Consider the following 27,444-nt stretch of genomic DNA (forward strand, 5'->3'; position numbering starts at 1 on the left):
AAGCAAATTAACTGTTCTATGCTGAAACAGTATTGATAAGGGCAAAATTCTCCAGATTAACATAAAATACTGATTTTAAAACCTCATTTAGAAAGTAAAACTAGCTAATAAGACTTTTTTTAAAAAAACAATAATGACAAAAATAATTTACTAAAATTATGACTAAAATTATTTACTTTTAAAAGCATTCATACCTCTGATCCTTCAGCATTAAAATGATCTAGTGCTTGTTTTCTCAGCTCCCCTTTTATTGATCCATCTAATCTCTAAAATAAAACACATTAAAATATTTCACATAACAGAATCAAATATTTAAAAAGGTATTAAAATCAATTATGAAGTTAAGTATGAAAATGCGGCATTACTTTCGTTAAGACTATAAGAGCAGTAGGTACTTATTAGTCAAGAAAACAATGCCCAAGCATTCTGTCTATAGAGTCCGTTAGGACTATTTTCCCAGATAATAATAGTAAATAGCATTGGCTATCATTGTGTCTGAGTCTCACTGTAAGAAATATATTTTACATGTGAATGAGTACACAACTGTACATCCAAAGCAAGTTACATGACACATGTATCATGATATGGCCTCATATATTAAAATTTCATTTTTTCAAAATGTTGGTACAACCCATTAAATTGATTCCCAGATCCATTAACAGGTTACAGTCCAGTTTTAAAAACAGTGGTGAAGTCCAGTGTGGTTAGTGGACCAACAACATCGTTGTCACCTGAGAACTCAGAAATGCAAATTTTTGAGCCCCATCCCAGATCTACTGAATCTACTGAAATCAGAAACTCTGAGAAAAGAGGTACAGCAAAGCCCCTGATTAAAGTTTCAAAGTCACTGATTTGAGTCAAAAAGCCCGCATCTGAGTATCTTCAATATCCATGGGTGCCTTGGGCAAGCGATCTGACTTTTCATCTTGTCAGTTTCTTTCTTAGGTAATGAACATAATAGTACTTTCTTCATAAAATTCAGAGGATTCAGTGAGAGAACAAAGTAAAACACTTACCACAGTGTCTGGCATATATATATTGAGTGCTTACTAAACATTAGCTGATGTCCAAAATTAAAAAAAAAATTTTAGGGTGCCTGGGGGCTCAGTTGGGCTCAGGTAGTAATCCTGCAGCTCTGAGATCCAGCCGCCCCTATCCCCTGAATGGGCTCCACGTAGAGTGGAGTCTGCTTAGGATTCTCTCTCCCTCTCTTTGTCCCTCCCCAGTTCTCACTCTCTCTCTCTCAAAATAAATAAATAAACATTTTTTAAAAATTTAAATGTGCCGGGCGCCTGGGTGGCTTGGTCGGTTGAGTGTCTGACTTCGGCTCAGGTCATGATCTCACACTCCGCGAGTTCGAGCCCCACGTTGGGCTCTGTGCTGACAGCTCAGAGCCTGGAGCCTGTTTCAGATTCTGTGTCTCCCTCTCTCTGTGACCCTCCCCCGTTCATGCTCTGTCTCTCTCTGTCTCAAAAATAAATAAAAACGTTTTAAATAAATAAATAAAAACGTTTTAAATAAATAAATAAAAACGTTTTTAAATAAATAAATAAATAAATAAATAAAAATTTAAATGTGCTACTGGTTTCATTTTCACTAAAAATTACTATTAGTAAAAACTTCTTAAAAACAGTGGCATTTCAGGGCACCAGGGAGGGTGGCTCGGTCGGTTAAGCATCCGACCCTTCATTTAGGCTCAAGTCATGATCTCATGATTAATGACTTTGAGTCCCACATCAGGCTCTGTGCTGACAGCACGGAGCCTGCCTCGGATTCTCTCCTTCTCTCTGCCCCTCTGCTGCTCACTCTCTCTCTTTCAAAATAAATAAATTTAAAAAAACAAACAGAACAAAAAAAGAAAACCCAGTGTATATCATTTATTAAGGCATGATCTAAACTAAAAGAATGTTAAAAATAATTTTCTCTGGGAAATAATACTGGAATGAGAAGGGAGTAGGGGCAGAGAACTAACTACCAGCACTTGTTTACTATTTGTTTTGTTTGACCATGTAGACACAATAATTTGTCTAAAAACAAACCAACACAGGATTGGGGTAAGGATAGAAGGGTGGAATGGAAACAGGGTGATAGTTATAGGGTACTGTTTCTTTTTGAGGTCATAAAAACATTCTAAAATTTATTGTGTTGATGGCTGCCCAACTCTGTGAATATATTAAAAATCACTGAATTGTACACTTTGAATGGATGAATTAATTGCATGGAATGGAAATCACATCTCAATAAAGATGTTAAGAAAATCAAACAATAGTACTTTTTCTATATTTTTCCCTAGCCTAAATGACCATATATTTCTCAATCACGTTCATATCACCAAAGACCCGTCCCTCAAATGATGTCTGTTGAGATTCATCATTATAATTCTACTTCTATTTTATTGCCTGCACTAACATTCATCATTTACTAGCTATGTGAATGTTCGCTATGTTCTAGGCACTGTTCAAGAAAGGATTAAATAAGGATTAAATAATTAGAAAAGTACTGAAACTAGCACCTGACTCTAACATTAAACACTCATTCATACTAGCTTTAATTACACTGAATTGATTTCAACATAAACACTGAATAGATGGAATATAAGCTCATTTTGGTCTTTAATACCTTCCCTAAAGTCATCTAAAAGTTTTATTCAGTAAACTATACATTAGAATAATTATAGAACATTATTCTTCAGAATGTGTAACAGTCCTGATATTGGCTGACACATAGCAGGCACTGAATAAAAAGTCGTTGAGGGAACAGCATAGTTTTTTTTTTGCGTCTCACATCCATGAAATACACCCAGATCAACACTAAACCATCCTGCACACCTAGAAAACGGATTTAAGGATTAACACAACAATCTGCACAACCTGAACTACAGAACTCAGCAGGTACACGGCACGGAGAGGTGAACTGGGGGGGAAAGAAGCTGCGGAGGGCAGGGAGCTGTTTTTGCTTGCAGAGAAAGGAGGGAGACAGGGGTCGGGGGGTGGTGAGCACAGGAAAAGCACACCCTCCCCTTCACCGCAAAAGAATCTGCAGCAGTCCTGGTAACATTCACAAAGGCTGCTCTCTCTCCCTTCCTCAAAATGAAGCCTAACTCATAAGGCTGCCCATTTACATTTGAGCATAGAAGAGAAATACAAAATTAAAATAAAGACTAGAGAATAGAAAAATTACTTTGTTGCTAAATATAAGGTCAAGAAGAAAAAAGGGAATAATGACAAATAGAAATGTTTAAAACAGATATATTATCTTGAAAATACAGTTTATTAAAAAATCTATACTTCATTTACACAAGAATTTCACAGGTAATTTTGTAAAGATCCGATGAAATTTGTCAACAAAAAGGAAAAAATGAAATGCTTACTTGAAAGGGGAATTGACGGTATTTCAAATATTCTGCAAGTATGTCTAACATCCGCACCATTTGAGAAAAAATAAGAACTCTATTGCCTCGTTCTCTTAGGCGAATTAACAGTTTGTCAAGAAGAATCAATTTTCCGCTACTACGGATTAAGTGCTAGGAAACAATAAATTACAATGGTTAGAGCATGTGAGCATGTGCAAAGAATCAACCAAATGAAACAAATGCCCCACTTAAAACTTTAGCTTCTTTAATTATTGAAAATTGAGATTTTGTATTTTTATAATGTTGAAAAAGTTTATTTCAGTTTCCAAAATTTTCTAGAACCTTTTCTAGGATCATTTTTATCTACGATTTAAGCTAAAATTTTCCTTGCCATTTAGCACCTAGATTTTCATTGTGTTTTGGGGAAAGGGGGGGCGTGTTTCACTATATTTGCTAGTTATTACACTACTTCTCCAAAAATCTCAGCTGAGAAACAATACATTGAAAACAGCAGCAACTAAGCAGCTAAAGGTTAAAAGAAAACAGATTTTAATTTATATGTATCAGCCACTGAACCTAGCTCTTTTAAAGCACTACTGTGGTTGAATGGCAATTGTGGCCCTCTTCACACCTCATCTGTCTACCAGAAGCAATAGGAAGTGTAAACTCTAAGCTCAAGATGCCTTTCTTAAGACTATCATTTGGGGTGCCTGGGTGGTTTAACGGGTTAAGCATCCGACTTCAGGTGGGGTCATGATCTTGTGGTCCGTGGGTTCAAGCCCCAGGTCAGGCTCTGTGCCGAGAGCTCAGAGCCTGGAGCCTGCTTGAGATTCTGTGTCTCCCTCTTTCCCTGCCCCTCCCACACTCGTGCGGTGTCTTTCTCGCTCAAAAATAAAGAAACATTAAAATATATATATATTTATTAAAAAACTATCATTTGCCATATCACAAATTCAGCATCATAATGTGAATTTTTGTCATTTAAGAATATACTAAGGGATTTCTCCTGGATAACTCTTGGTAGTCCATACAAATCCATTTTTAGAAAAATGATCAAAATAATTGTATGAATTATAATTCTGAAGGCTTTTTTAATAAAGACGAAGAAAATAATTAACACCATTATTTAATATACCATAACCAAAGAAAACTTCTAACCAATATATTAAAGCATCATGCCATTTTCAGTTATAACTGAAATAAACATTTCTAGAATTCTGCTTTACTACAAAGTAAAAATCCTTACTTGTAAGGCCTCCTGTTTATTATAGAATTCATTATTATCTGGTGGTTTAATGAGGTAGCAATGGTTACAACATTTCTTTAGCTCCATCATAATGTTCAAAAAGCCTGAGGTACTGCCCTTGGAACCTTTGCTGAGGGCTTTGTAATTCCTAGTTAATATCCATCTGTTTAAAGAAAAAAAATACCATGAAAATGATGGTTAGCAGAACAATTACCAGGATGAATTCTAAAACCATAAAAAAAAAAAAATCAAGCACCAGAGCAAAACTGTACCATTATGAAGTTCACAACTGGATATACTATGGTCCAAACATCGTTCAGAAGACTCGTGAACTTTGTTCATAAGACTGAGAATCCGATCAATATACAGTAAAGGCTTAATGTAACATAGTGAGTATAGTGTATTAATCCTTTTCCCCCCAAAGTTACTTCAAAATGGTTAACTATCAGGGCACCCGGGTGGCTCAGTGAAGCGTCTGACTTCAGCTCAGGTCATGACCTCATGGTTCGCGAGTTCAAGCCCCGCATCGGGCTCTGTACTGACAGCTCAGAGCCTGGAGCCTGTTTGACACTGTCTCCTTCTCTCTTTGCCCTTCCCCCACTCACGCTCTGTCCCCCTCTCTCTCTCTCAAAAATAAACATTAAAGAAAAAAATTTTTAATGGTTAACTATTATCTATATTAACCTTCCAACAAATCTTAGTATATTAGGCAACCAATATGTAGACTTATAAAAAAAACCTCACGAGCATACCTGGTTTAACCACAATGCCTTGTCTAAATTACAGTTAACACAATACAATTACAACTTGTAGAAAAATTATAGGTAGATTTTATTACTCCAAACTATTTATATAACTATGTAACATTTCCTCTCATTATGATGTACTTTGTCTTCTACCACCTTTTATTTTCTTCATTTTTATAAGATTAGTCTTTGAAGGAACTTGGAATAATTTATCTCTGATTCGCCTCAAAATGATAGGAAATGGGAATGTCTAGAGATAAAATAAGACTGGCTACCTGAATTGAAAACAAAGCTGAGTGTTGGGGGTTTATTATGTCATCCTCTTTTTGTATATGCTTTGAGATTTTCCATAATACAAACCTAAAATTCATGCAATGAATGTTTTTTTTTTAATGTATGGCACTTACAGTTTTACCATAAATTTCTGAAAATCCAAATGCAGGTAGCCATGGATTTTATGCAATTAAATGTTTAAACAGATATTAGGATAGATATTCTCTTTTTGATTCTTTGAAACATTATGTATAGTTCTGACATACATAATTTTTTTTTAATGTTAATTTTTGAGAACGAGAGACAGAGCATGAGCAAGGGGAGGGGCAGAGAATCCGAAGCTGGCTCCAGGCTCCCAGCTGTCAGCACAAAGCCTGATGTGGGGCTCAAACTCACAAACTGAGAGTTCATGACCTGAGCCAGAGTCGGATGCTTAACTGAGCCATCCAGGTGCTCCGACATATATAATTTATCTAAAGTGCAATTAATATTCTTCCACATGGGGGAAAAGAGAGGGTGTGTCCTAAAACTTTCTTTTTCTGGCCTCTACCTCTGTCAATTATGTAACTATCATAATTATATAATAATGCCTTAGTATCACTAACACTTTAGTCAGTATTAACTAATATTTAACAGAAACCCTATGTATGTTAAAAGAGCATACAGTAGACAGATGCAATTAATGATGATTTAATTAATCTTAGGTTACCCGTTATCTTGGACAAGTTGATCTCTCTTTGCTTCAATATGTCATAATATAAACCTATTTTAATATTCAAGAATTGTTATTGCTCTAAGACCCTACTGGGAGGAGAGACAGCACCGCCATGAGACAAGGATAGGGGGATTATTTAGAATTAAAGGTCCAGAACATGTGCTCTGTTTACAGCTTACTTGTAATACTGTTTCTGTAAAGCACTCATTTCCATTCTTAAAATCTGCTCAACCTTGGCAGGAAGAGATTTTTCCACATCTTTTTTAACTCTGCGTAACAGAAATGGTTCAAGCTCCTTGTGGAGGCTTGCATAACCATATTCTCTGCCTTTTCCATGTTCTTCTTCAAAATCTTCCCAGGAAGAAAACCTTAAAAATTTAAGAAAATGGAAAAATCACTGAAAAAGTCATACTGCATATGAAAATTTTCAGGGTAGTCACATATAAGCAAAATATAGACTTTCAGGAAAAGACTAGCTAACATTAGTCACTTCTAAGGACTATCCTTCCCAAGAAACCCATCTTATATCTACATAGAGGTGAAAAATAGGTTATTTTATGAAAATTAGGATTCTCCTGGAGTTAAAGATATTAAATAAAATATTTTCAAGTACAGAATTGTCACTAAAATATTTCTCAAAGAATATATTAAAGTTTGGAAATCTATTGAAAGAGAGCAATTTTGTGATCTTGGACAAGTTATTTATCCTTATCTAGTTTTCCCCATTTAGAAAAAGGGATTACCAGTACCTTATTACTGTTGTTATTGCTAATATTAAGTACTAAGAATGATACTGTTTGTTTTTCAAGCAAAGTATATTTTGAACATGGGCAGAATCAACTGTTGTAATTTATTACACATGACTCAAGCTTATTTATTTACAAATTTGAAAAGTTAAAATATTATTAGAAATGTGAAATGCTGCATCGCCCCCCTTTTTTTTCCTTCTTAAAAATCTGTAATCTAATGGATATCTAATGTAATCTAATGTAATCAAGGATAATTAATACTTCTTACAGACCTTATTACTACCTATACTAATATTTTCTTGCTAAGCTTAACATTCAAAACTAACATTAAAATTGCATATCCTAACTTATCTTACTTTTCTGGCATAATGAAATGTAGCAAAGACCACAGCTCTTTAAGGGAGTTCTGTAGAGGAGTTCCAGTAATAAGGAGACGGTGATTGGATTTAAAGTCTATTAAAGTTTTATACAGAAGAGAGTCATCATTCTTTAATCGATGTGCTTCATCTACACCTATAAACGCCCAATTCAGACCTCCAAGGAATGCCTTAAAATGAACAGAAGAACACAGTTAATGTTTTAAGAGAAAAGTGAAATTCAAATTATTAAACTGAGGCAAATTAAAATTGAGAACATGCTTTTGTCTTGTTTTCAGATAAAAACTATGTATTATTTCAAGATTTATTGGAATCTTCAAATCAAGTAACTCAACATGCAAAATAAAGTTCCCTCCATGACTAATTCACCCACTGGAAAACAGAGCATAATAGCATACACATTCTAAAAAAAAAAGAGAGAGAGAAAAAAAATAAAAAAATTTAAATGATAACTATCATTTAAAATAGTTATCATTTAAAAATTTTTACAAAAGATTTTTAGCCGAAGGGCAGCAGAAGCTTCTATTAGTGTCAATTTGGAGAAAGTAAGATATAAATTTGGAAGTGTCTTTACTCCAAGTGTAGGAATAATTCACTGTATGACCTTTAAACACTGTGGATCTGTGTATATAAATATGGGTCTCTGACTTAAAACCAGATTCTACTATTCAATGGTTGTATGATCCAAGAGACAAGCTCAATAACCACTTTGAGACATGATTTTTCTTTCCAATGAAGTAGAGATGACAGCAGGATCTTACATAATAGATTAGAATTACTTGACATATTAACTATAAAGAATTAAATAAGACAACATTTATCTATCAAGCATTTAGTACAATGCTTCATCCATGGGTAGCTTAATCCTTTTAGGTATTCTCCTCCTCTTTCAAAGACCTTACAAATCAAAGCACTATGCCAAACTCGTTGCATGTAAGTCAGCAAACTTTTCCTGTAAAGACTCACATGAAGTATTTTAGCTTGTGCAGACAAATGTGTGGTGACCTGTGCTGCATATTCTTTGGTTTTTATACTCACTAAAAATGTAAACAATATTCCTAATTCAAAGGTCATAAAAAATAAACCAGATCTGACCCACAGGATGTAGTCTGCTGACCCCTGATTTAAATTATCTTCTCATCCTATCCACAACACATGGTAAAGGAAAAATGGATATACACCAAACAGAAAACCATAGGTAATACATACCTTATCCTTCAATAAAATTTCATAAGTTGTTAAAAGTATATTAAATTTTAACCGTTTGGTCTGGGGATGCATCCATTCATGAGTTCTTATCTATCAAGAAATTTTAAAGATAATTTTAAGATAATCATTATGAAAAGTATACTTGTACTTGAATATCTAAAATAAAATCTGCTCAAAATACACAAAAAACAATGTATATGTTTATGTAATAAAATCATTTTAATTATTTTATTTAAATTTTCGTTAAAAATCATTTTATTCTTAACAATGCCTAACAAGCTGCACTAATCTTACTTATAAATAAAATGTAAATGCCACGGCATATCAAAACCTACAAAAAAATAGCAGATATATTTTTCTTACACATTTTCCACTAAAGGAAGTTCTCATTTAACAAAACATAAGTGATTAATTCATTTAATAACATGGCATTTATGGATGAAATGATATTCAGGTTTGCTTCACAATATCTGGGAGGAAACAAAACTGGCAATGCATTAAAACTGTGAAGCTGGAGATGAGCAACATGGAGGTTTATTATACTCTTCTGTCTGCTTTCATGTGTATCTGAAATTTTCCACAACAAATTAGGAGAAAAAATTATTACATAAAGTAACACTCAACTGAAAATTGACTTTTAGTATTCAGCCAATTAAACACGTATTGAGCACTTACTTGTGGCAAGTTTTACTCTAAAAATTAAGACTACAAAGACACATACAATACCTATCCTGAAAGACAAGTATATCTAGATTTCTAAATTTGTGGAGAAACAACTTACCATATTTCTGCTGTTAATGTCACCTAAATAGACCACAGCATTCATCTGAGAAGCCCATGTCTGAATTTCCCTTTGCCAGGAAGTAAGAGTGGAGAGTGGTACTACTAACAGAAAAGGTCCATATAATTGATGCTCATGAAACAAATAGTTCAGAAATGAGATCGTCTGTATTGTTTTTCCAAGGCCCATTTCATCAGCAAGTATGCAACTATTTCCTCTACAAAGTAAAAACAAAAATTACGTATGCAATAAAGAGTCAAATTTGTAAAGAAACTTTTTTACATAACCTATGTACAAATTTATATGAACAGTTAAAATAAATCTGACAGGTATACAAACAATACACCACTTTTATTACCTATAAATAATAAATGTAAATAAAGGCCTTTGTAATAGTTTAAGTGGACAAAGTTTACCATTTTAGTACAAAAGAAGCTTAAAGATTAACGTATTATTTTTAATCAGTTATGCAGCCAAGAACACAATCTACAAGTGATAGAGTCCAGACATATAAGTAAAAAAATTAGCAGAAAGAAAATATACAGCAGGATAAACTATAGCTACAGTAAAATTTAAATACAAAAAATCTGCACCCTAGGGTTACCTATATTGCCAAGAATAGAACAAGAAACACAGGGCGGGGCCGGGGTGGGGGGGGGGGGGCAGGGGAAGAGGCCTAAATATTAGAAATAACTGGAAGAGAAAGAGTCCAGGACTGTAGGATAGAAATATATATATGTATGTATGCTGATTTTAAGTTCAATATGGAGAGCTGCAGCAAACAGGTTAAACCTCAAACTCCACTGGATCTTCTTCTTAGTATATAATAAGTATTATTTATATACTAAGGAAATTTGAAAACCTGCATATAAAAACCAGTCTTTATCCTTCATGTTGGTGGAAATCTTTCCAAATCCTCTACTTGTAAAATTCGTATGCTCTCAAATTAAACAGATAATTCAAAATATACTTACTTGCACCAAGAATGAGCAAGCCAATTTAAACCATTTAGTTGATAATCTCTTAATTCTAAACTCTCATGTCCTCCAATGTAGGATGGCTGCTTCTTTAGGGCTACAAATCTTGGCCTTTGTTTTAATACCTTTAGTAGAAATAAATGTTAATAAGAACCATTAAATATGGGAAATTATTTTAAAACATGAAAATCTCAGCTTTTACCATAAATTTTGACATTTCATCTCAAATCATCAAAATCAGAAATTCCATGACTCAAGATGTATCTCAGGATTCATCGAAAGACTGTTTTCTATTACTATAACAAAGCATAGTGAAATATTTTGCCCTTTTTGGACAAAAAATGATAGAAGTAAGTTCTGGCTGAAATACCTGGGGCCTCACATAGTTCACAAACAAAACCTATGTTAAATTCATTCAATTAACTGCTGCTGCAGGCCTGACCCAGAAATAAACCATACAACTGGCTTAAATTTCTGATTTCTTAATTACCATTATCAACTTAATTCAATCTTGTAATAAGAAAACAAGTTTTACTAGCATATAGATCCTCAAAACTATTGCTAATAATCACTTTAAGTATAAACATCCTATATTAAAGCAAGGTAATCTTAGGTACTAACTTTTTTCCTATGGGTACATCCTTCTTTTTCTTTCCTACCTTCAAAGAAAATACTCCCTATCTTTTAAACCAAGCATATATATATATATATATATATATATATATATATATATACACATATATATATACACACACACACATACACACACACATATATACACATATACCTATTTTTCAGGAAATTTTCCTATTTGGTCTCCCCAAGCCACTCCTCACAACACCACCACCAATTTATCATCTTACTGACGTAGTTTCACTCACCAGGGCCAAAAGACAGTGCCACATCTAAGACCACATATCAATTACAGGAACACCATTTCCTATAAGACCTACCAACCAAGCAGTTCTCTCTCTCTTAGCCTATCTAAAATCAGGCAGGATCCATTCTTTATTTGAGCTTGTAATATTTTTATGATGCATAAATACTATTCTCAACAATTACAAATTTCAAACAATACTCACTTTGCAATCTTTAAAAGGAGTGGTTTTTGATTGATTCCTGCTAAAATACTCATCTATGCATGCTTGAAACTTTTTGGAAATTAGGGCTCCATCCTCCCAGCTGCACTCTGAGTATGGAAGGCCCTGCCATTTGCAATAATAATCAGGATAACCAGCTGCTGACTTCTGATTGGAATGAGCTGTGAGAAAAATCAGGTTATTTATTTATTTTTACAATGAATTTTATCCAAGGACTAATTTTTGGTAAAACAACACCACAAGCAAAAATTAGCCATCTGGTTTATACTACCCTATTACAGTAAGACTAAGCTCCTGTATTTGCTGTATAAATAGTAAATTTATTTATTTTTTCTGATTTCAAGCATGGAAAGATAAAAGTTTAATTAGAATCATTTATTACTAACCAATTATTCGTTCCACTATTTGATACTGTTTGTGTAGATCATCTGTAAGTTCTTGCTGGCAATTATAATATTCCACATCTTCTGGAGAAGCATTTTTCAACCTGAAAAATTATTTTAATCCAGAATTAGACTTAAAAATCTCCTCTAAATAACCCATTCCCCCCCCACACTCTCTATAGCACAAAATCTCCCATTTTGCCACTCATCTAAATATGACTCAGTTGAATAAGGAAGTAATTGAAATAGAAATAAAGTGAAGCATCATTAATTTTTAATTTTAAAAATGTGTAAGCTACATTTACATTATATATTATATTATATTTACATTACACGCATATATATTTACATTATATATGACACACATTCTACATGACCGTCACCAAGGAGAAATTTAGATATGGCTGTTTCTAAAAAGTTTTACCTTGAGATGCAATACAATAAGTCTATAAATAATTATTTTAGGTTATTACTGGATTCTTGACTATGTATTCCTCATTAACAAAACTTTAGTAATAACCTTTGAACTGCTAAAAAATTAAGTGTAATATAAAACACTTACCATCTTTTTGTCTCCTGATCTTTTTTCTTATAATTATCCAATTTTTTCATTCCTCTAACATTCTGCTGCTTAAGGGTTTCTTCTGTCTCCCAAGTATTGTGGATATGGGACCATCCTTTCCATTTAATTAAATACTGGATCTCTCCTGGTTCCTTGTTTTTTTCAAATCCTGCATTTGGGTCACCATCTGCTTCAACTGCATAGATGGTTGTAGTAGCACCAGTAGCTGAAAAAAAAAGCACAATACATTCCATATAATTCAGTTATAAGCTTATTTCCTTCAACTCAAAAATTCAATATAAATAGAAAAATATATTCTTTTTTATTTTATTTTGTTAATGTTTTTCTTTTAAATGTTTATTAATTTTTGAGAGAGACACAGCACAAGCAAGGGAGGGGCAGAGAGGTGGAGACACAGAATATGAAGCAGGCTCCAGGCTCTGAGCTGTCAGCACAGAGCCCGACGTGGGGCTCAAACCCATGAACCGTGAGATCATGACCTGAGCCAAAGTCGGACACTTAACCGACTGAGCCACCCACATGCCTCACCATTATCTGGTGCCGAGGTCTGTAGCCCAACCGACTGAACCACCCAGGCACCCCAGTTCTCTTTTAAATAGGCAAAATATCAGGGTACAAGAATTTAAGGAAAATTGCATTACACATACATAAAAGAAACTGCATTTTAGAACAGAAATATCTAATTTAATCTCCTCAGTTTTAAAATTAGAAAAAACAAGGTTAAAAGTCAGTGACACACCTAAGATCGTACGGCAATTTATAACAACTTATGACTGGAAGCCTGATAACTACAAATAAAATAATGAAAAATCATCTTTAAAAACTGCCATGTCCAAAGTCATTATGTTGGAGATATCTGCAGCCCTCATGTTCAATGCAGCTTTATTTATAATAGCCAAGACATAGAAACAACCTAAGTATCCATCAACAGGCAAAAAAATAAAGAAAATGTGATATACGTAGATATATACATAGATATAGATATAGATATAGATCTATATATATATATGATAGAATACTATTCAGCTACAAAAAAGAAGGAAATCCTGACATTTGCAACAAGGTAGAACACCACTGAGGGCATTACTCCAAGTGAAATGTCAAAGACAAACACTGTATAATCTCACTTATACACGTAATTTAAAGCAAACAAAACCTCAGAGAAAAAGAGATCAGAACTGTAGTTAATAGAGGCAGTGAGTGGATGGAGGTTGGGGGGGCAACGGGGGGGGTGGATAATGATGTAGATACATACAAACTTCCAGTTATAAGACAAATAAGTAAGTACTGGGGATATAAAGTACAACATAATGACCATAGTTAACACTGCTGTATGGTATATTTAAAAGCTGCTCAGAGAACAGATTCTAAATTATCATAACAAAATTTTTTTTCTTATTCTACCTATATGAAATGATGGATAAATAGAAACTAAACTTAATGTGGTAATCATTTTGCAATATATGTAAGTCATTATGCTGTCCACCTTAAACTTATACAATGTTCTACGTCATATCTCAATAAAACCGGAAAGAAAAAAAATGCATGTCAAGATAACTAAAAATAACCTACATAAAAACATTTTGAAATAACCATTTGTAAAGTTGAAAGTACCTAAATAACACCTATTATTTAGGTATAACAGAAAAACTCTGACACACAGGTTAAAATTTTTTCTAATTATCTGCAGTAAATCAAGTAAGGTCAAGTGAGGTTAAACGGATCATTTTGTGGGGAGAAAATACTCAGGCTAAGAAAAGTATAGTTTATAACAAGTAAAACAGAAGAAAAGCCACCCTCTGGACTTTCAAAACTGAAATAACTTCAAGAAATACTTTATTTACTCTAGTAAATATCACTGAAATAATCAAATAAATAGGTTTTTTAAGAAAATACCTCCTTTTCTCCCAATCCGACAATCCATAAAACGTTCTATTGTTTCAAATTCCTCTTCCTCAGGTTGAGGAACATCCTCTCCACAGACTTCCAGTAGGTCATCGGAATCTGTTTTCATTTCTTCATCTTCTTTATAGCTAACATTGACAGTTGCTTGGCGACGAGAACTTCTTTTATCATTATCATAATCTTCTTCATCCTCCTCCTCCTCAGATGAATCAAGCTGTCTCTTTTTTTGTCCAAGAATTTTCTTTCCATTCTTTGCCTTAGATCTAAGGAAGACCAAGAGATAGAGGTGTTTTACAGAAACAATGGCATAAAACAAGACATGCGACACTATATACAAAAAGAGTATCTCTGTAACCAACAATTTCCAGCATGAAATTGAGAACTATACTTACCTATTTTGAGGTTTCCTGCTTTTAACTTTGTTTTTTGGCTCATAATCAGATTCTGTTTCATCACAACTGCTTTTATCTCTTTCTTCTTCAGATTCTGAATCTGAGCCAGATTGAGATGGAGATCCTGACCCAGACATTTGCCAATCTTCACTGTATACAGAATATACAAAGTATGTTTATTTATCCTTATATTGTATAGCACATTTTACCTCTTATAAAAGTACAAAAAAAATCAAATAATGTTTTAGTTAATATAAAAAAATTGCTGCTTTCATTTACACTAACATATTAAAATGTGTGTAGAATAAAAAAATGCTGGAAAATATTCTTCATACAGTTCTCCTATAACTCCAGGGTTTTGTTAATCATTTAGTTATACCTCAATGAGTGGCAAATAAGTAAATGTTATTCTGATTATCACTACGAATGAAAACATGGAAAGATAATTTAAAGAGTCACAGGGTTTAATTTTGAAAATCCTGTATAATTATACTTGCTCTCTCAAAAAAAAAAAAGATTCTAATCTCTTTCATTTTAATTTTCTGGAGACTGATTTTTAAAAATATACACTCTTGGCGCCTGGGTGGCTTAGCTGGTTAAGCATCGGACTTCAGCTCAGGTCACGATCTCATTGTCCATGGGTCTGAGCCCCACATTGGGCTCTGCGCTGACAGTGAGGAATCTTCTTGGGATTCCCTCTCTCTCCCTCTCTCTGCCCCTTCCTCACGTACGCTCGCTTTCCCTCTCTCAAAATAAATAACTTAAAAAAAAAAAATACACTCTGAAACTTATTTTTAAATACATGTTCATAAAGAAACCTAAAATATACTCAGTATAGAAAAATGTAATAAAGAAAAAAAACTAGTGCATTTTAACCAACATTCAATTATTATCTTAGCTTTATTGCTAATTTGAGTCTATACTCAGTCTATTTAATTCTAGTAAACATGTAGAGAAAAATTACTGGATGTACACATTAATATTCTGCTATAATATCAACTTCAAGTGGAAGATACACATTAAATTCTTATATATATGCCCTAACTAGTCTCACAGCTACTCTTCTACTCCACTGCTCTGTACCTCAAGCATCAATTATGACTATGCTAAGGGTTCCATAAGCAAGCACATATGATAAAATCTGATTCATGGTAAAACCGTACCAGGGAAGTAATCCCTTTTTTATCTTGAGATCTTTTGAGAGTATGCACACTAGAAATAGCAACAGATAGGTAAAATATATGAAAATGTCTCCATATTTTTTATAATACACATTATGACCTTTATACCTAACCAAACCTACCCATCATCCCAAATCACTAGTTTTAAAAATAGTCCTTTTTTTAAGGACTATGCCAAGTTTAGAAATTACTATGCCACCTATACCAAGTTTAGAAATTACTAACTCAGGGGAAGAGTTATAGAGCTGATGAGACACAGTAGTTGAAAAGGTAAACTAGTAAACTTCTAGTAAACCAGTAGACAGATCTGAGGAAATTAGCCAGGATGTAACACAGCAATAAAGGGATAAAAAACATGATACAGTAAGATTTACACAGAAGATGGATGATCCAATAGATATCTACCACAGACACAATCCAGTAAAAAAGATATATATTAAAGTAGTACCAGGGATATTTACAAAATGAGAAAATGTCCAGGGATACAATGATTGGATTTTCAGAAACTAATAAAAGATAGGAATCTTCATGTTAAAGATGTATAACAGGAGTGAATAAAGTGGAACAAATAAATAACAAATCCAAAGGTAGATATACCAAAGTAAAACTGCAGGACAGCCAAGGAAAGTAGAAAAATAAGACACAGACAATGGAACAGTATTTTTGACAAAACAAGGGAGAAAACAACTCAGACCAAGAGCACATGGATTGTTTAGTTGGTTGAGTGTCTGACTCTTGATTTTGGCTCAGGTCATGATCTCATGGTTCATGGGATTGAGCCCCACATCAGGCTCTGCATTCACAGAATGGAGCCTGCTTGGATTCTCTCTCTCCTTCTCTCTCCCTCTCTGCCCCTTACCTTCTCATGCATGTACATACACACTCTCTCAAAATAAATAAATAAACTTAAAAACAAAAAACAAAAAAAACCCAGACCATCTAAATAAGTGAAAATCTGAAGTACTCAAACACGTTCCAGGTCAAGATCTTGAGGAAATTATAGTGAGTCTCTAAATGAGTTCTACAGGAAAGTAAATTTCATGTGCAGATTAAAAGTAAGATAGCTATTAACATAAATTTAACAGAAATACCCACTATTCATCATCCACTGGTCTTACATTTCTATGTAGGTTTCCCAAGTTATTAATATTTTCTGATACTATGACTAGGCGGATCTCTCGAGTTTTTTTTTTTTTTAATGTTTATTTATTTTTGAGACAGAGACGGAGCATGAACAGGGGAGGGGCAGACAGAGAGGGAGACACAGAATCTGAAGCAGGCTCCAGGCTCTGAGCGGTCAGCACAGACCCCGACGCGGCGGTCGAACTCATGGACCATGAGATCATGACCTGAGCCGAGGTCGGACGCTTTACCGACTGAGCCACCCAGGCGCCCCCGGATCTCTCGAGTTTAAAAACACCCCTCTGGAGATAGGGATCACAGACAATAAACAAGTGGCACAAAAAAATCTCAGGTCCTCACAGAAAGATAAATGTTATGGATTAATGGTTTAAATTAACCTAATAAAATGTCATGAGCCAAGAATTTACAAAAGTCTACTTTTGGCAATAATTTTTCATAAAAGAAACACAAAATCAATAGGGTCTTCCTGATATGAAAATGATCAGTTGAACAAAATAACATACTCTTTATGTTTTTTCCTTTTGACTTCATTTGATGAGTCATCAGAATCTTCACTGCTAGAAGAATCCTACAGAGAAAAAAAAAACCAGGGTTAATGTTATTAACGATTAGAATTTGACCATGATATCAAATTTTTGCTTGTCATACTATTTAACATTCACTTTGCTAATAACACTAACTGTAAAGCTTTTTCCCCATGTTATATTTATATCATTAGCACATAAAGTAATTAATAACATCTTTATTACAAATTTATAACAGCCACTGAAATTAAGAAAACATTACAATCTACTATCTTTCGAGACCATTATTGTTGCTTAGTATGGCCTTCAAAAGGAATTCTAATTGTTGCTATGTCAAATTTTGATTCAGTATTTTTCTTCCCCATTAGCTTTTTTTTCTTTTAATTTTTTTTTTAACATTTATTCATTTTTGAGAGAAAGAGAGAGACACGGAACATGAGCAGGGGAGGGGCAGAGACAGAGAGAGAGAGAGAGAGAGAGAGAGAGAGAGAGAGAGACACAGAATCTGAAGCAGGCTCCAGGCACTGAGCTGTCTGCACAGAGCATGATGCAGGGCTCAAACCCACCAGGCACAATATCATGACCTGAGCCAAAATCGGATGCTTAACCGACTGAGGCACCTAGGTGCCCCTAGACAGCTTTTGATAATAGTTCTTCCTAAGTGTTTCCGTGCAAATATTCAGGTGTGCTTTTGTGTGCATAGGAACTATACTGTTTAAAGCTGTAGCCTGTATTTTTAAAAACATATTGAGAATTCTGTTATTCAATATGAGTAACAAATATGGTTTAATAGGCAAATGTATGTATCTGTGCACATAGTATTCACATTTAGTTTATTTCCAGTTTTGCTGTGATGCACAAATGCACATACACTTTCACTGGTTATTTTGAATTAATTCCTAAAATTGGAATTATTGGATAACAGTATATTGATATTTCGAGGCTCTTGATACATATACTTAAACATAGTTATTTCCTTATCCTTTCAAAACATTTACTATTTCTAATAATTTCATAAATATCTATACCTAATTAAATGATGGCACATTATATCTACTTTTAAAATAAGAGCTTTCATAATGAAAACTCACCTCTTCTGATCCACTATTAGATGAAGCTTGATGCTGCTGCTGCTGCTGCTGCTGCTTCTTGAGCATTGCAGATCTCTGAACAGCCAGAATACTAGGGCTAGATTTCCAAAACTATCATAAAAAGAAATATGAACTAGTGAAGGATGAAGTTTTGAAAAAAATTTTAACAAGGTTAAATTACTGAACATTTTCACTGCCTCCAAATAATAAATTCAGACTATTTTGCTTACATTATATGTAATATGGTATTATAGCAATTAAACTTCTGATCTTAGTTGCATATAAAAAAACTTACGGTGTGCTGAGACAAACAATATTAACCAACATATTCTTTGATGTGGAATATTATTTTCAAAAAACAATGTGACAATGTGACACCAGTGCTACTCAAAAAGTGCCTAGTTTTTTTAATTGATGTGAAGATGAAGAGCTTGTGTCAGAATGCAAATCAACTATGTCACTAAGCAGTTTCAGTTCAACGAACTTTTTATTTATTAGATAGCAAGATTGCCTCCATAAAAGAAGTGTGTCAATGTATATCCTGGCCCAACCATCTTATCATGACTGGTACTCTAAGTAACACTACTGTATTCTATTATGAGGTATAGACAGGTTTTAGTAAATCTTACAGAAGCTTTGTTCAGAGGGACCCTTAGCCTACTCTACCAAGTATCTTCAAGGAAGCAAATCGATTAGATTCGCCTGCTATTAGCAACAAAGTATCTCCTTTGAAGATCTTGAAAGTAGAGATCAGACACACTGAGATTAACAGAAAGACCTCACAAAGCCTTTAATTTTTATCCATGAAACAATAAATATTTATGAAATTCAGTTTATGCCTTAGAAAGTTGTATTTGTGTTTATTTTGTACTTGCTTGACAGCTTCTCTTCCAAGCCAATTAACCATTTTTGAGATATTTAACCACAAGTTTAAGAATCACTGAAAGTAATTTCAATGTTTAAAATTAATGTTTTCTAAAAGCTAGATTAAGAATGCTATAAACCAATGTTACAAATTTTCCCAAAGTAGTACAAGAAATCTACCTTTCAGGATATTGTATTTATTACCTCAGCTCCATCAACTTTCGGTGGTTTTGCTTGGACTTTGTTTTCTCGGGAAGTGTCTGACTCAGACTCTGACTGACTGCCCGATTCAGATCCAGATTCAGAGTCACTGCTACCTGTTTGGCTACTGCTTCCATCACTACTGCTTCCAGAACTTGAACCAGATCCAGAGCCTGAAGCTGACCCAGAATCATCATCCGACTGGCTACAATTTGAAAATAAACAGATTTCAACCAAAATGTATTAGGAATTTAATTTTCCTTAAGTCAGCAGAAAGCCCCAAAGCATTAAATTGTATTTCATATTTCAACTTTCTACAGCCAAACAAATAGAAAAAAGAATTGATGTTAATCTATAGTAACTGACATACTTGATAAATTTAGTACAATTTTGGCAAAAACATAAGCAATCAGACCACAATCTTTCTCAAAGATAATGAGCAAAATCTATCAAATTACAGAATTCTGGACTACGAACTTGGGAAAACAAGAAATTGAAGGCATAATCCTTATCCTTAAAAGGCTATTTAATATTTAACCATAGTAAATATAATGTAGAAATTGTGTGAAAAAAAAGGATACACATCCTGAAAATTCTCAGTCACAGGTAGAAAAAAATTTGTAGCTTCTACTTATTTTCAAATTTATATCTATGTTCTTTCATTCCAGGGGAAAATAATTTATTGATATTAAGCTATGATCAAACACAATTTACTGAAAGATAGAATCAGTAATTGCTTCTCTGAAGAAATCATTGAATCTGTCATGGTTCCACAGCAGTAAATACGAAATAATAGTAAATTCTCACAATCTTTCTTAAACTCTGTATATACACTTATGAAAACAATTAACAGTTCACTGAGAAACCTTTTTTCCTAATACTAATTTTCAGTCCAAAGTAACCTAGAAATGGTCTGGCCTAAACAGGTGATTGTGTAAATTACTATTATTTCCAAGGCCGTTTATTAACAAAGTATTTACATATGAATTGCTGAAAACTAGGGCATTAAATTTTTTACACACACAGTAGACTCAGCTTTTGATATAATTTCACCAGACTTTATGACAAACGACAGGTAATATAGCTTGTGTATACACAACACAGCTAAATTCAACTTCATGTCCTCTGCTGTAATTTTCAGAAATACCACCAGATGGAGGTATTACTCTAGGGAAATAGATTACAATATTAAAAGTAATTCATTTATAAAAGTAATATCTCCTTTTCTAGAGCAAGGAGTTTAGTATTCACATGGAAACACAGACATAAAAATATGAAAGAAGACTTTTGATTCCAAAAGTTAGATATAAATCAAAATGCTCAAAGTGTGAACATATGCATATTTTTAAAATCTGGAAATCTAGAGGAATGTTTTTCTTCACAGAAAACAGTAAGCAAAATTTGCCTTTTAAAGGCTGTGATACTAAGATCACTTTTGCCACAATTTCTAACCAATGGTCACACGGCTCAGAGATCAAAAACAACACAATACATTTTAATTAATAAGTAAGCAAACAACAAACCCCACTTACCCATATTTTACTCAGGTCCCTTCTGAGAAATTTCAGCAAGAATAGTAAGAAGATATTTTTTCTGACACAGAATTTTGTTTCTCCATTAACCCACTAAGAGATAACTCATTTACTCAATAAATTTTACTAAGAGGTATGTTATTAGACTGGGAAAGACTAAGTTTTACCATTAAAAGAACCTCTAACTTGGTATGGAGAGACGACAGTCATATACACCAATAAATGCTGTTCTGTGCTATTTTTAAGATAACAGATCCAGGCGTATGGGGAGCAGTGAAGATACAACCAAGTCTAACAAAAGTAATTGGGGAACACTGAGAAAAAAGTGCAGTTGATAGAAAAGGAGTATTAAGCAGAGGGGTATCTCTGTGATTTCTTGTAAGCTTCTTGAGGATACCATTTATTTTTTCCAGAGTACCTAACAATAGCACCTTACACAATGAGGGTGCTCAATAGATACTTGATAAGCAGACACATGAGAATAACTGAATTTGGGGGACTATCATGGGCCTATATTCTTGATTATGTCTTGATTAGCCATTCCAGATGAATGGCTGGTCAAAATTCCTTGTTAATATAACAAAACTCTAAGTGAAAGTAAGAATATTTCCTTTCATACTCTTCAGGTAGAAGTAGTTCTGGCTGGAGATAAAAGCAAACAGCCTGAATCTAGGTTACTCTAATGACACAGATTTATTATAGAATGTCTTCACCTTATGCATTAGAAGCACAAAGAATTTATTTTATTTAGTTGCTTTTTGTAGGATTAAGAATATATACAAAGATTAAGTAAGAAATATCTTACATACTGTCACAGAACAATCTCCAGGATATAGTTAAATTAAAAAAAAAAAAAAAAAATACATGAGCCTGGGTGGCTCAGTCGGTTGAGCGTCCGACTTTGGCTCAGGTCATGATCTCGGGGTTCGTGGGTTCCGGCCCCACGTCGGGCTCTGTGCTGACAGCTCAGAGCCTGGAGCTGCTTCAGATTCTGTGTCTCCCTCTCTCTCTGCTCCTCCCCTACTCACACTCTGTCTCTCAAAAATAAATAAAGATTAAAAATAAAAATTTTTTTAATTAAAAAAAAATCCAAAATTCAAAACAGTGTTTTATACTATGCTTCCTTTGTATAATGGAAAAACATACATATTTGCCTATATTTTTAAAAAAGGGAATAATGGCAAGATAAACCAACAATTAAGTTAAAAATGGTTAACTACAGAGGGCGGGACAGAGGGAAGAGTAGAGGGAACTAGGTCTGAAATGAATCATCAGATTCAAACCATGTATATGTTTTACATAAGTTTTTTAAAAAGAAAATCCTAAAAATTTCAAGAAAAATTGACACAGGTTTAAGAAAAAATATCTATATTGAGACATAAAATTATGAGCTAAAATCGGTGACTAATGTTTCCTTAATAAAGTAATTCTGTTTCAGCTCACTGCTATAAGATGCTCTTTCCAGAATAAAAGTCTGGGCATGGCCCTTTGTTTTTTGTTTTTTGTTTTTTTTTAAGTTTTCAGTGTTTCTATAATAAAGTGCAAGTACCTATGAGGCCTTTCAGGAATCTGTCTTTGCCAACCTATTTCCAGCCACTTACACCTTTAGTTCTACAAATGGTAAACTATTTGTAATTCTGAGAGCCGGTTTCTCTTTCCACTTCCTGCTTTTGTACAAGTACTTCTCTTTTTTCCCTCACTATGTAATTCCTACTTGAGCCTCATCTCAGAGGCACTTCTCCAACAAATCTCTCCTGACTCCAGAGTATTCCCGAACCAACTGTAAATTAGGTATCCTCCCTCAGCACTCCCAAAACATTGTACACATACTACTATCTTGGCTGTGAGTACACTATGCAATGATCACTGTAGTTCTGCTTTCTTTCATGGCTTTTTTTTTTTTTTGGTATCTCATCTTTAATATTCTATCATATCATATGTTCCTAGAGTGTTGAGATTTTTACTTGTTGCCCTTTACACCAAACAAAGAACTCAGTATGTTTGATGGGTGGGGCGCCTGGGTGGCTCAGTTGATTAAGCAACCAACTCTTGATTTCAGCTGAGGTCATGATCCCAGGGTCATGGGATCCAGCCCTGCGTCAGGCTCCAAACTAAGTGTGGAGTGTGCTTAAGATTCTCTCTCCTTCTGTCCCTCTCCCCTACTCATGCTCTAAAATAAAAAAAAATAGGGAGGGGGGGAGACACCTGGGGGGCTCAGTCAGTTAGGTGTCCAACTCTTTATTTTGGCTCAGGTCCTGATTTCACACTTCATGGGATGGAGCCCTGCAATGGGCTCTGCACACATGGACAGTGTGGTATCTGCTTGGGATTCTCTTTCTCCTCTTTCTCTGCCCCTCCCTCACTCAAACACACACATGCATGTGTTCTATTTCTCTCAAAATAAATAAATAAACATTTTTTAAAATCGATGGGTAGATGGATTTACACATAAATCCAAGATACATGGGTTAGAATTCCTGTATAAAAGTCACAATTATATCTGCCTACAAGAAATACTGCTGAGCTCTAACATTTTATTTAGGTAATAACCAATACCAGTAACTTTTTATTTTATTTAATTTTTTTTTTAATTTTTTTTTTCAATGTTTATTTATTTTTGGGACAGAGAGAGACAGAGCATGAACGGGGGAGGGGCAGAGAGAGAGGGAGACACAGAATCGGAAACAGGCTCCAGGCTCTGAGCCATCAGCCCAAAGCCTGACGCGGGGCTCGAACTCCCGGACCGTGAGATGGTGACCTGGCTGAAGTCGGACGCTTAACTGACTGCGCCACCCAGGCGCCCCTCCAGTAACTTTTTAAACAACATAAGCCACTTAAGAATTATCCTTATTATTTATATTAAATCTCACTAGCACAATAACAATAAAGCAGTAGTTACTAGAAACACTGAATTCTTTTCCTCACCTTTCTCAATGTACACAAGAAAATCCACCGTTAAGTTTATAGGCACTTTGATAAAATTATAGTTTCTTAAAGTAAATTAAATAGAAACACAGCATTTAAAAAATAAAAGAGCAATTCAAATTAAAGTCTTTTTTTGGGCTTATTTTTATACTCAACTTCAAATATAAACAAGAGAGCAATAGAATGAATTACCATATATCTAAAAACCAGCTTCACAATTACCAGCTCTTACCAATCTTGTTTCAAACAATCTAGCTTCCCAAAGACACACATCTCAGGCACTCTAAAATTTTATCCATAAACATTTAAGTATTAAAGTATTATAAATGAACACTATTTTTAAATATCCAAAAAAACAGTACTATACCTTTAAAGCATGAGTTACTCCTGAACATTAAAGGTTCACCATTGCACTTGCATCTTTTTTTTTTAAGTTTTTATTTAAATTCTAGTTAACATACAGTGTAGTATTAGTTTCAGGTGTACAACAGAGTGCTTTAACACTTCCATACATCACCTGTGCTCATCACAAGGGTACTCCTCAATCTCCATCACCTATTTCACACATCCTCCCAACTGACCTCTTCTGGTAACCATCAGTTTGTTTTCTATGTTAAAAGTCTGTTTTTTGGTTTGCCTTTTTTTCCCCCTTTGCTCATTTGTTTTGTTTCTTAAATTCCATAGATGAGTAAAATCATGTTTGTTTTTTTCTCTAACTCTTTAAGTCTTCTTAATGTGACAGTTCCCTCTTCCTTTTTGCATTCCCTTGCAATTTATTTTGTGGAAAAAATTAGGTCGTTTTTTCTGCTTTTTCAGATTTTGCTTACTGTAACTCTGTGGTATTAACATATTTTTCTGGCCCCTGTATTTCTTGTAAACTGTTAGAACATGAGGTTCAGATTCAACTTCAGCTTTTCTTTTAACAAAAATATTTTTAAAGAGTTGTTGTGGACTTAGAAGAAACTGAAGTTTGGTTGTCTCTTTTTAAGTAAAGATACATTTTAGCTGTGACATTTTCAGCCTTATCCATCCATTACACAGTTCCCTATAACCTCTACACCTAATTTTTTAGCAGCCACTGATCATATGGCTTTATCATCTATTTATTTAGAGGCAGTAAAATGGTAATACACCATTTTTCAATTACCTGTTATACCATTTATTCATTAATTAACTTTCCCTCATGTTTGTTAACCTTGAGGTACAGTTCATACCTGAAAGCCATTTTTATTTGTTTTCCTTATATTTGTTAGTTTTGAAAGTGAGTTAAGTTGCTAGCATCCTTTCAAAGTTGACCAATAGTTTTTATGTCTCATGAACTCATGGTTTTGAATTCTTTGATAAGTTTTAATCCACTATATCATTCTTGACGTCCAAATTGTCCCATCTTTAGCCCACAGGAAATACTTTATTATTTCCAGAGTCCTTTTGACAAGACCTCAAGTAGTCTTTGATAGCTTCCTTACTTTCTTGTCTGACAAGATGAACCAGGCTCATCTTGTGTATTTCCTGCTTCAGAATATAATTCAGCCATTTCATCAAAATGCTTTTGTTTAGATTAGAACTTAAATTGCAATCTGAGTACTAGGTGAGTCTATTACTATGGGATTGGTCACTGTTTTTAAGATTGTTTTTAATGGAATGAACTAGTAACATACATTTTTAAAGACAATGCATTAAGAATTTATACTAACATTTCCAATTTAAATTTGTAGGTTTTTATTTTTTCGGTTATATATTTATAGTATCACTTGGGTTGAGTTTCTTTGTTCCAAATGACATTAAAATTATTTATTTCCTTATCTTAGAATGTATATAATAGCTCCAAAATGATACCTTATTAATAATATGATTACTAAATGTTAAAATCTCTTTAAAATTCTTTTGTCCCAAGAATAATCCTAGAATCAGATTATTGCTTTAAAACAACTGAAATAATTTATTGCTGTAGAGCCACCAATTTGGTTACTTAGGATCATTTGCCTTTCTTCATTTTAGATACTGCTTTTTACTCATTTTGACTTAATTTTGCTTTGTTATTTACTTGGATCCAATGTGAGGGCTACAGAAGTTAAAGTCAAAATCTACTTTCCATCTTTGTCTCCTCTACACTATGTCGTCTCACCCTATAGTTCTTTTTTAAAGTTCTAAATGTACTTTCCCTTTTCTTCAATATAAGCAAATTATGAATAAGGATATATTTGTATATATCTCCTCTTTCATAAAAAATCATTAACATATTTACACTCGTAAATGATATATATACATTGTATTCTGGAGATCATTCCACAGCAGATTTGTTTCCTCTCCCTTTATGCAACTACACATACTCCATTTTGTAGATGTATCACAGTTTCACTGTGTCCCTCAAAGATGAATATGCTTTGCTTCCAAGCCTAAAAACATGGCCCACTGCATACATCTTTTTGTATTTATGACAGCATATGTTTTGATTTGCTACTTATCAACCAATGTAAACATATCCCTTTAAAGTTTCAAATTTTATAATCGCCTAGCACCCAGATCCTGATAGCTAAGTACTATTCCACACTTAAATAAACTGGGAGTCCTTTGAAAAATGGCAGATTCTAGAGACAGGGAAAGTATAAGATGAACCTAAACTATCCTGCTATACCCAAAAGCGAAAGAAAGAAAGAAAGAAAGAAAGAAAGAAAGAAAGAAAGAAAGAAAGAAAGAAAGAAAGAAAGAAAGAAAGAAAGAAAGAAAGAAGAAAGAAAGAAAGAAAGAAAGAAAGAAAGAAAGAAAGAAAGAAAGAAAGAAAGAAAGAAAGAAAGAAAGAAAGAAAGAAGAAAGAAAGAAAGAAAGAAAGAAAGAAAGAAAGAAAGAAAGAAAGAAGAGAAAAGAAAGAAATGGAGGCATTTCAAAAGAACAGAAAAAACAAACAAACAAACAAACAAACAAACATAACAGGACATAGGAGCCAACTTGAAGAAGCTTTCATTGGCAAATCTGACCTAAGCATAGAAACAGTCCATCAAAGGTTACTACCCAGTAAATAAAACAGGAATCCTCAAGTCCATGCTGATAATAAGTAGGTAGGTAGGCAGACAGGCAGAAAGAAAGACAGTGGAGGGTTCTGATAGGGCTCTGACCACCAATTGGTCAATATGGCCAGGAGAGCAGTGTTAGAAAATTACCATTTTCAATCACCATAGAAATACTAGTTTGGGCGAG

The 27,444-nt window shown here is 33.8% G+C and overlaps 1 protein-coding gene across 3 annotated transcripts in view; it reads right to left on the reverse strand.

The window, feature by feature from the left end:
- Nucleotides 1–27,444, reverse strand: part of CHD1 (chromodomain helicase DNA binding protein 1) — a 77,767-nt gene that overhangs the window by 32,440 nt on the left and 17,883 nt on the right. For all 3 annotated transcript variants that reach the window (XM_027037303.2, XM_053225161.1, XM_053225160.1), the window contains 16 exons: nucleotides 19,796–19,997; nucleotides 18,728–18,838; nucleotides 17,616–17,680; nucleotides 14,789–14,938; nucleotides 14,388–14,659; nucleotides 12,471–12,696; nucleotides 11,912–12,012; nucleotides 11,508–11,686; nucleotides 10,423–10,550; nucleotides 9,449–9,665; nucleotides 8,668–8,757; nucleotides 7,438–7,628; nucleotides 6,512–6,700; nucleotides 4,599–4,761; nucleotides 3,371–3,523; nucleotides 195–266 (listed from right to left, as the gene is read on the reverse strand). In XM_027037303.2, coding sequence (XP_026893104.1) covers nucleotides 195–266; nucleotides 3,371–3,523; nucleotides 4,599–4,761; nucleotides 6,512–6,700; nucleotides 7,438–7,628; nucleotides 8,668–8,757; nucleotides 9,449–9,665; nucleotides 10,423–10,550; nucleotides 11,508–11,686; nucleotides 11,912–12,012; nucleotides 12,471–12,696; nucleotides 14,388–14,659; nucleotides 14,789–14,938; nucleotides 17,616–17,680; nucleotides 18,728–18,838; nucleotides 19,796–19,997 — 2,509 coding nt within the window. The remainder of the gene's footprint in view (nucleotides 1–194; nucleotides 267–3,370; nucleotides 3,524–4,598; nucleotides 4,762–6,511; nucleotides 6,701–7,437; nucleotides 7,629–8,667; nucleotides 8,758–9,448; nucleotides 9,666–10,422; nucleotides 10,551–11,507; nucleotides 11,687–11,911; nucleotides 12,013–12,470; nucleotides 12,697–14,387; nucleotides 14,660–14,788; nucleotides 14,939–17,615; nucleotides 17,681–18,727; nucleotides 18,839–19,795; nucleotides 19,998–27,444) is intronic.

Source organism: Acinonyx jubatus, chromosome A1 (assembly GCF_027475565.1).
Source record: "Acinonyx jubatus isolate Ajub_Pintada_27869175 chromosome A1, VMU_Ajub_asm_v1.0, whole genome shotgun sequence".
Lineage (NCBI taxonomy): Eukaryota > Metazoa > Chordata > Mammalia > Carnivora > Felidae > Acinonyx > Acinonyx jubatus.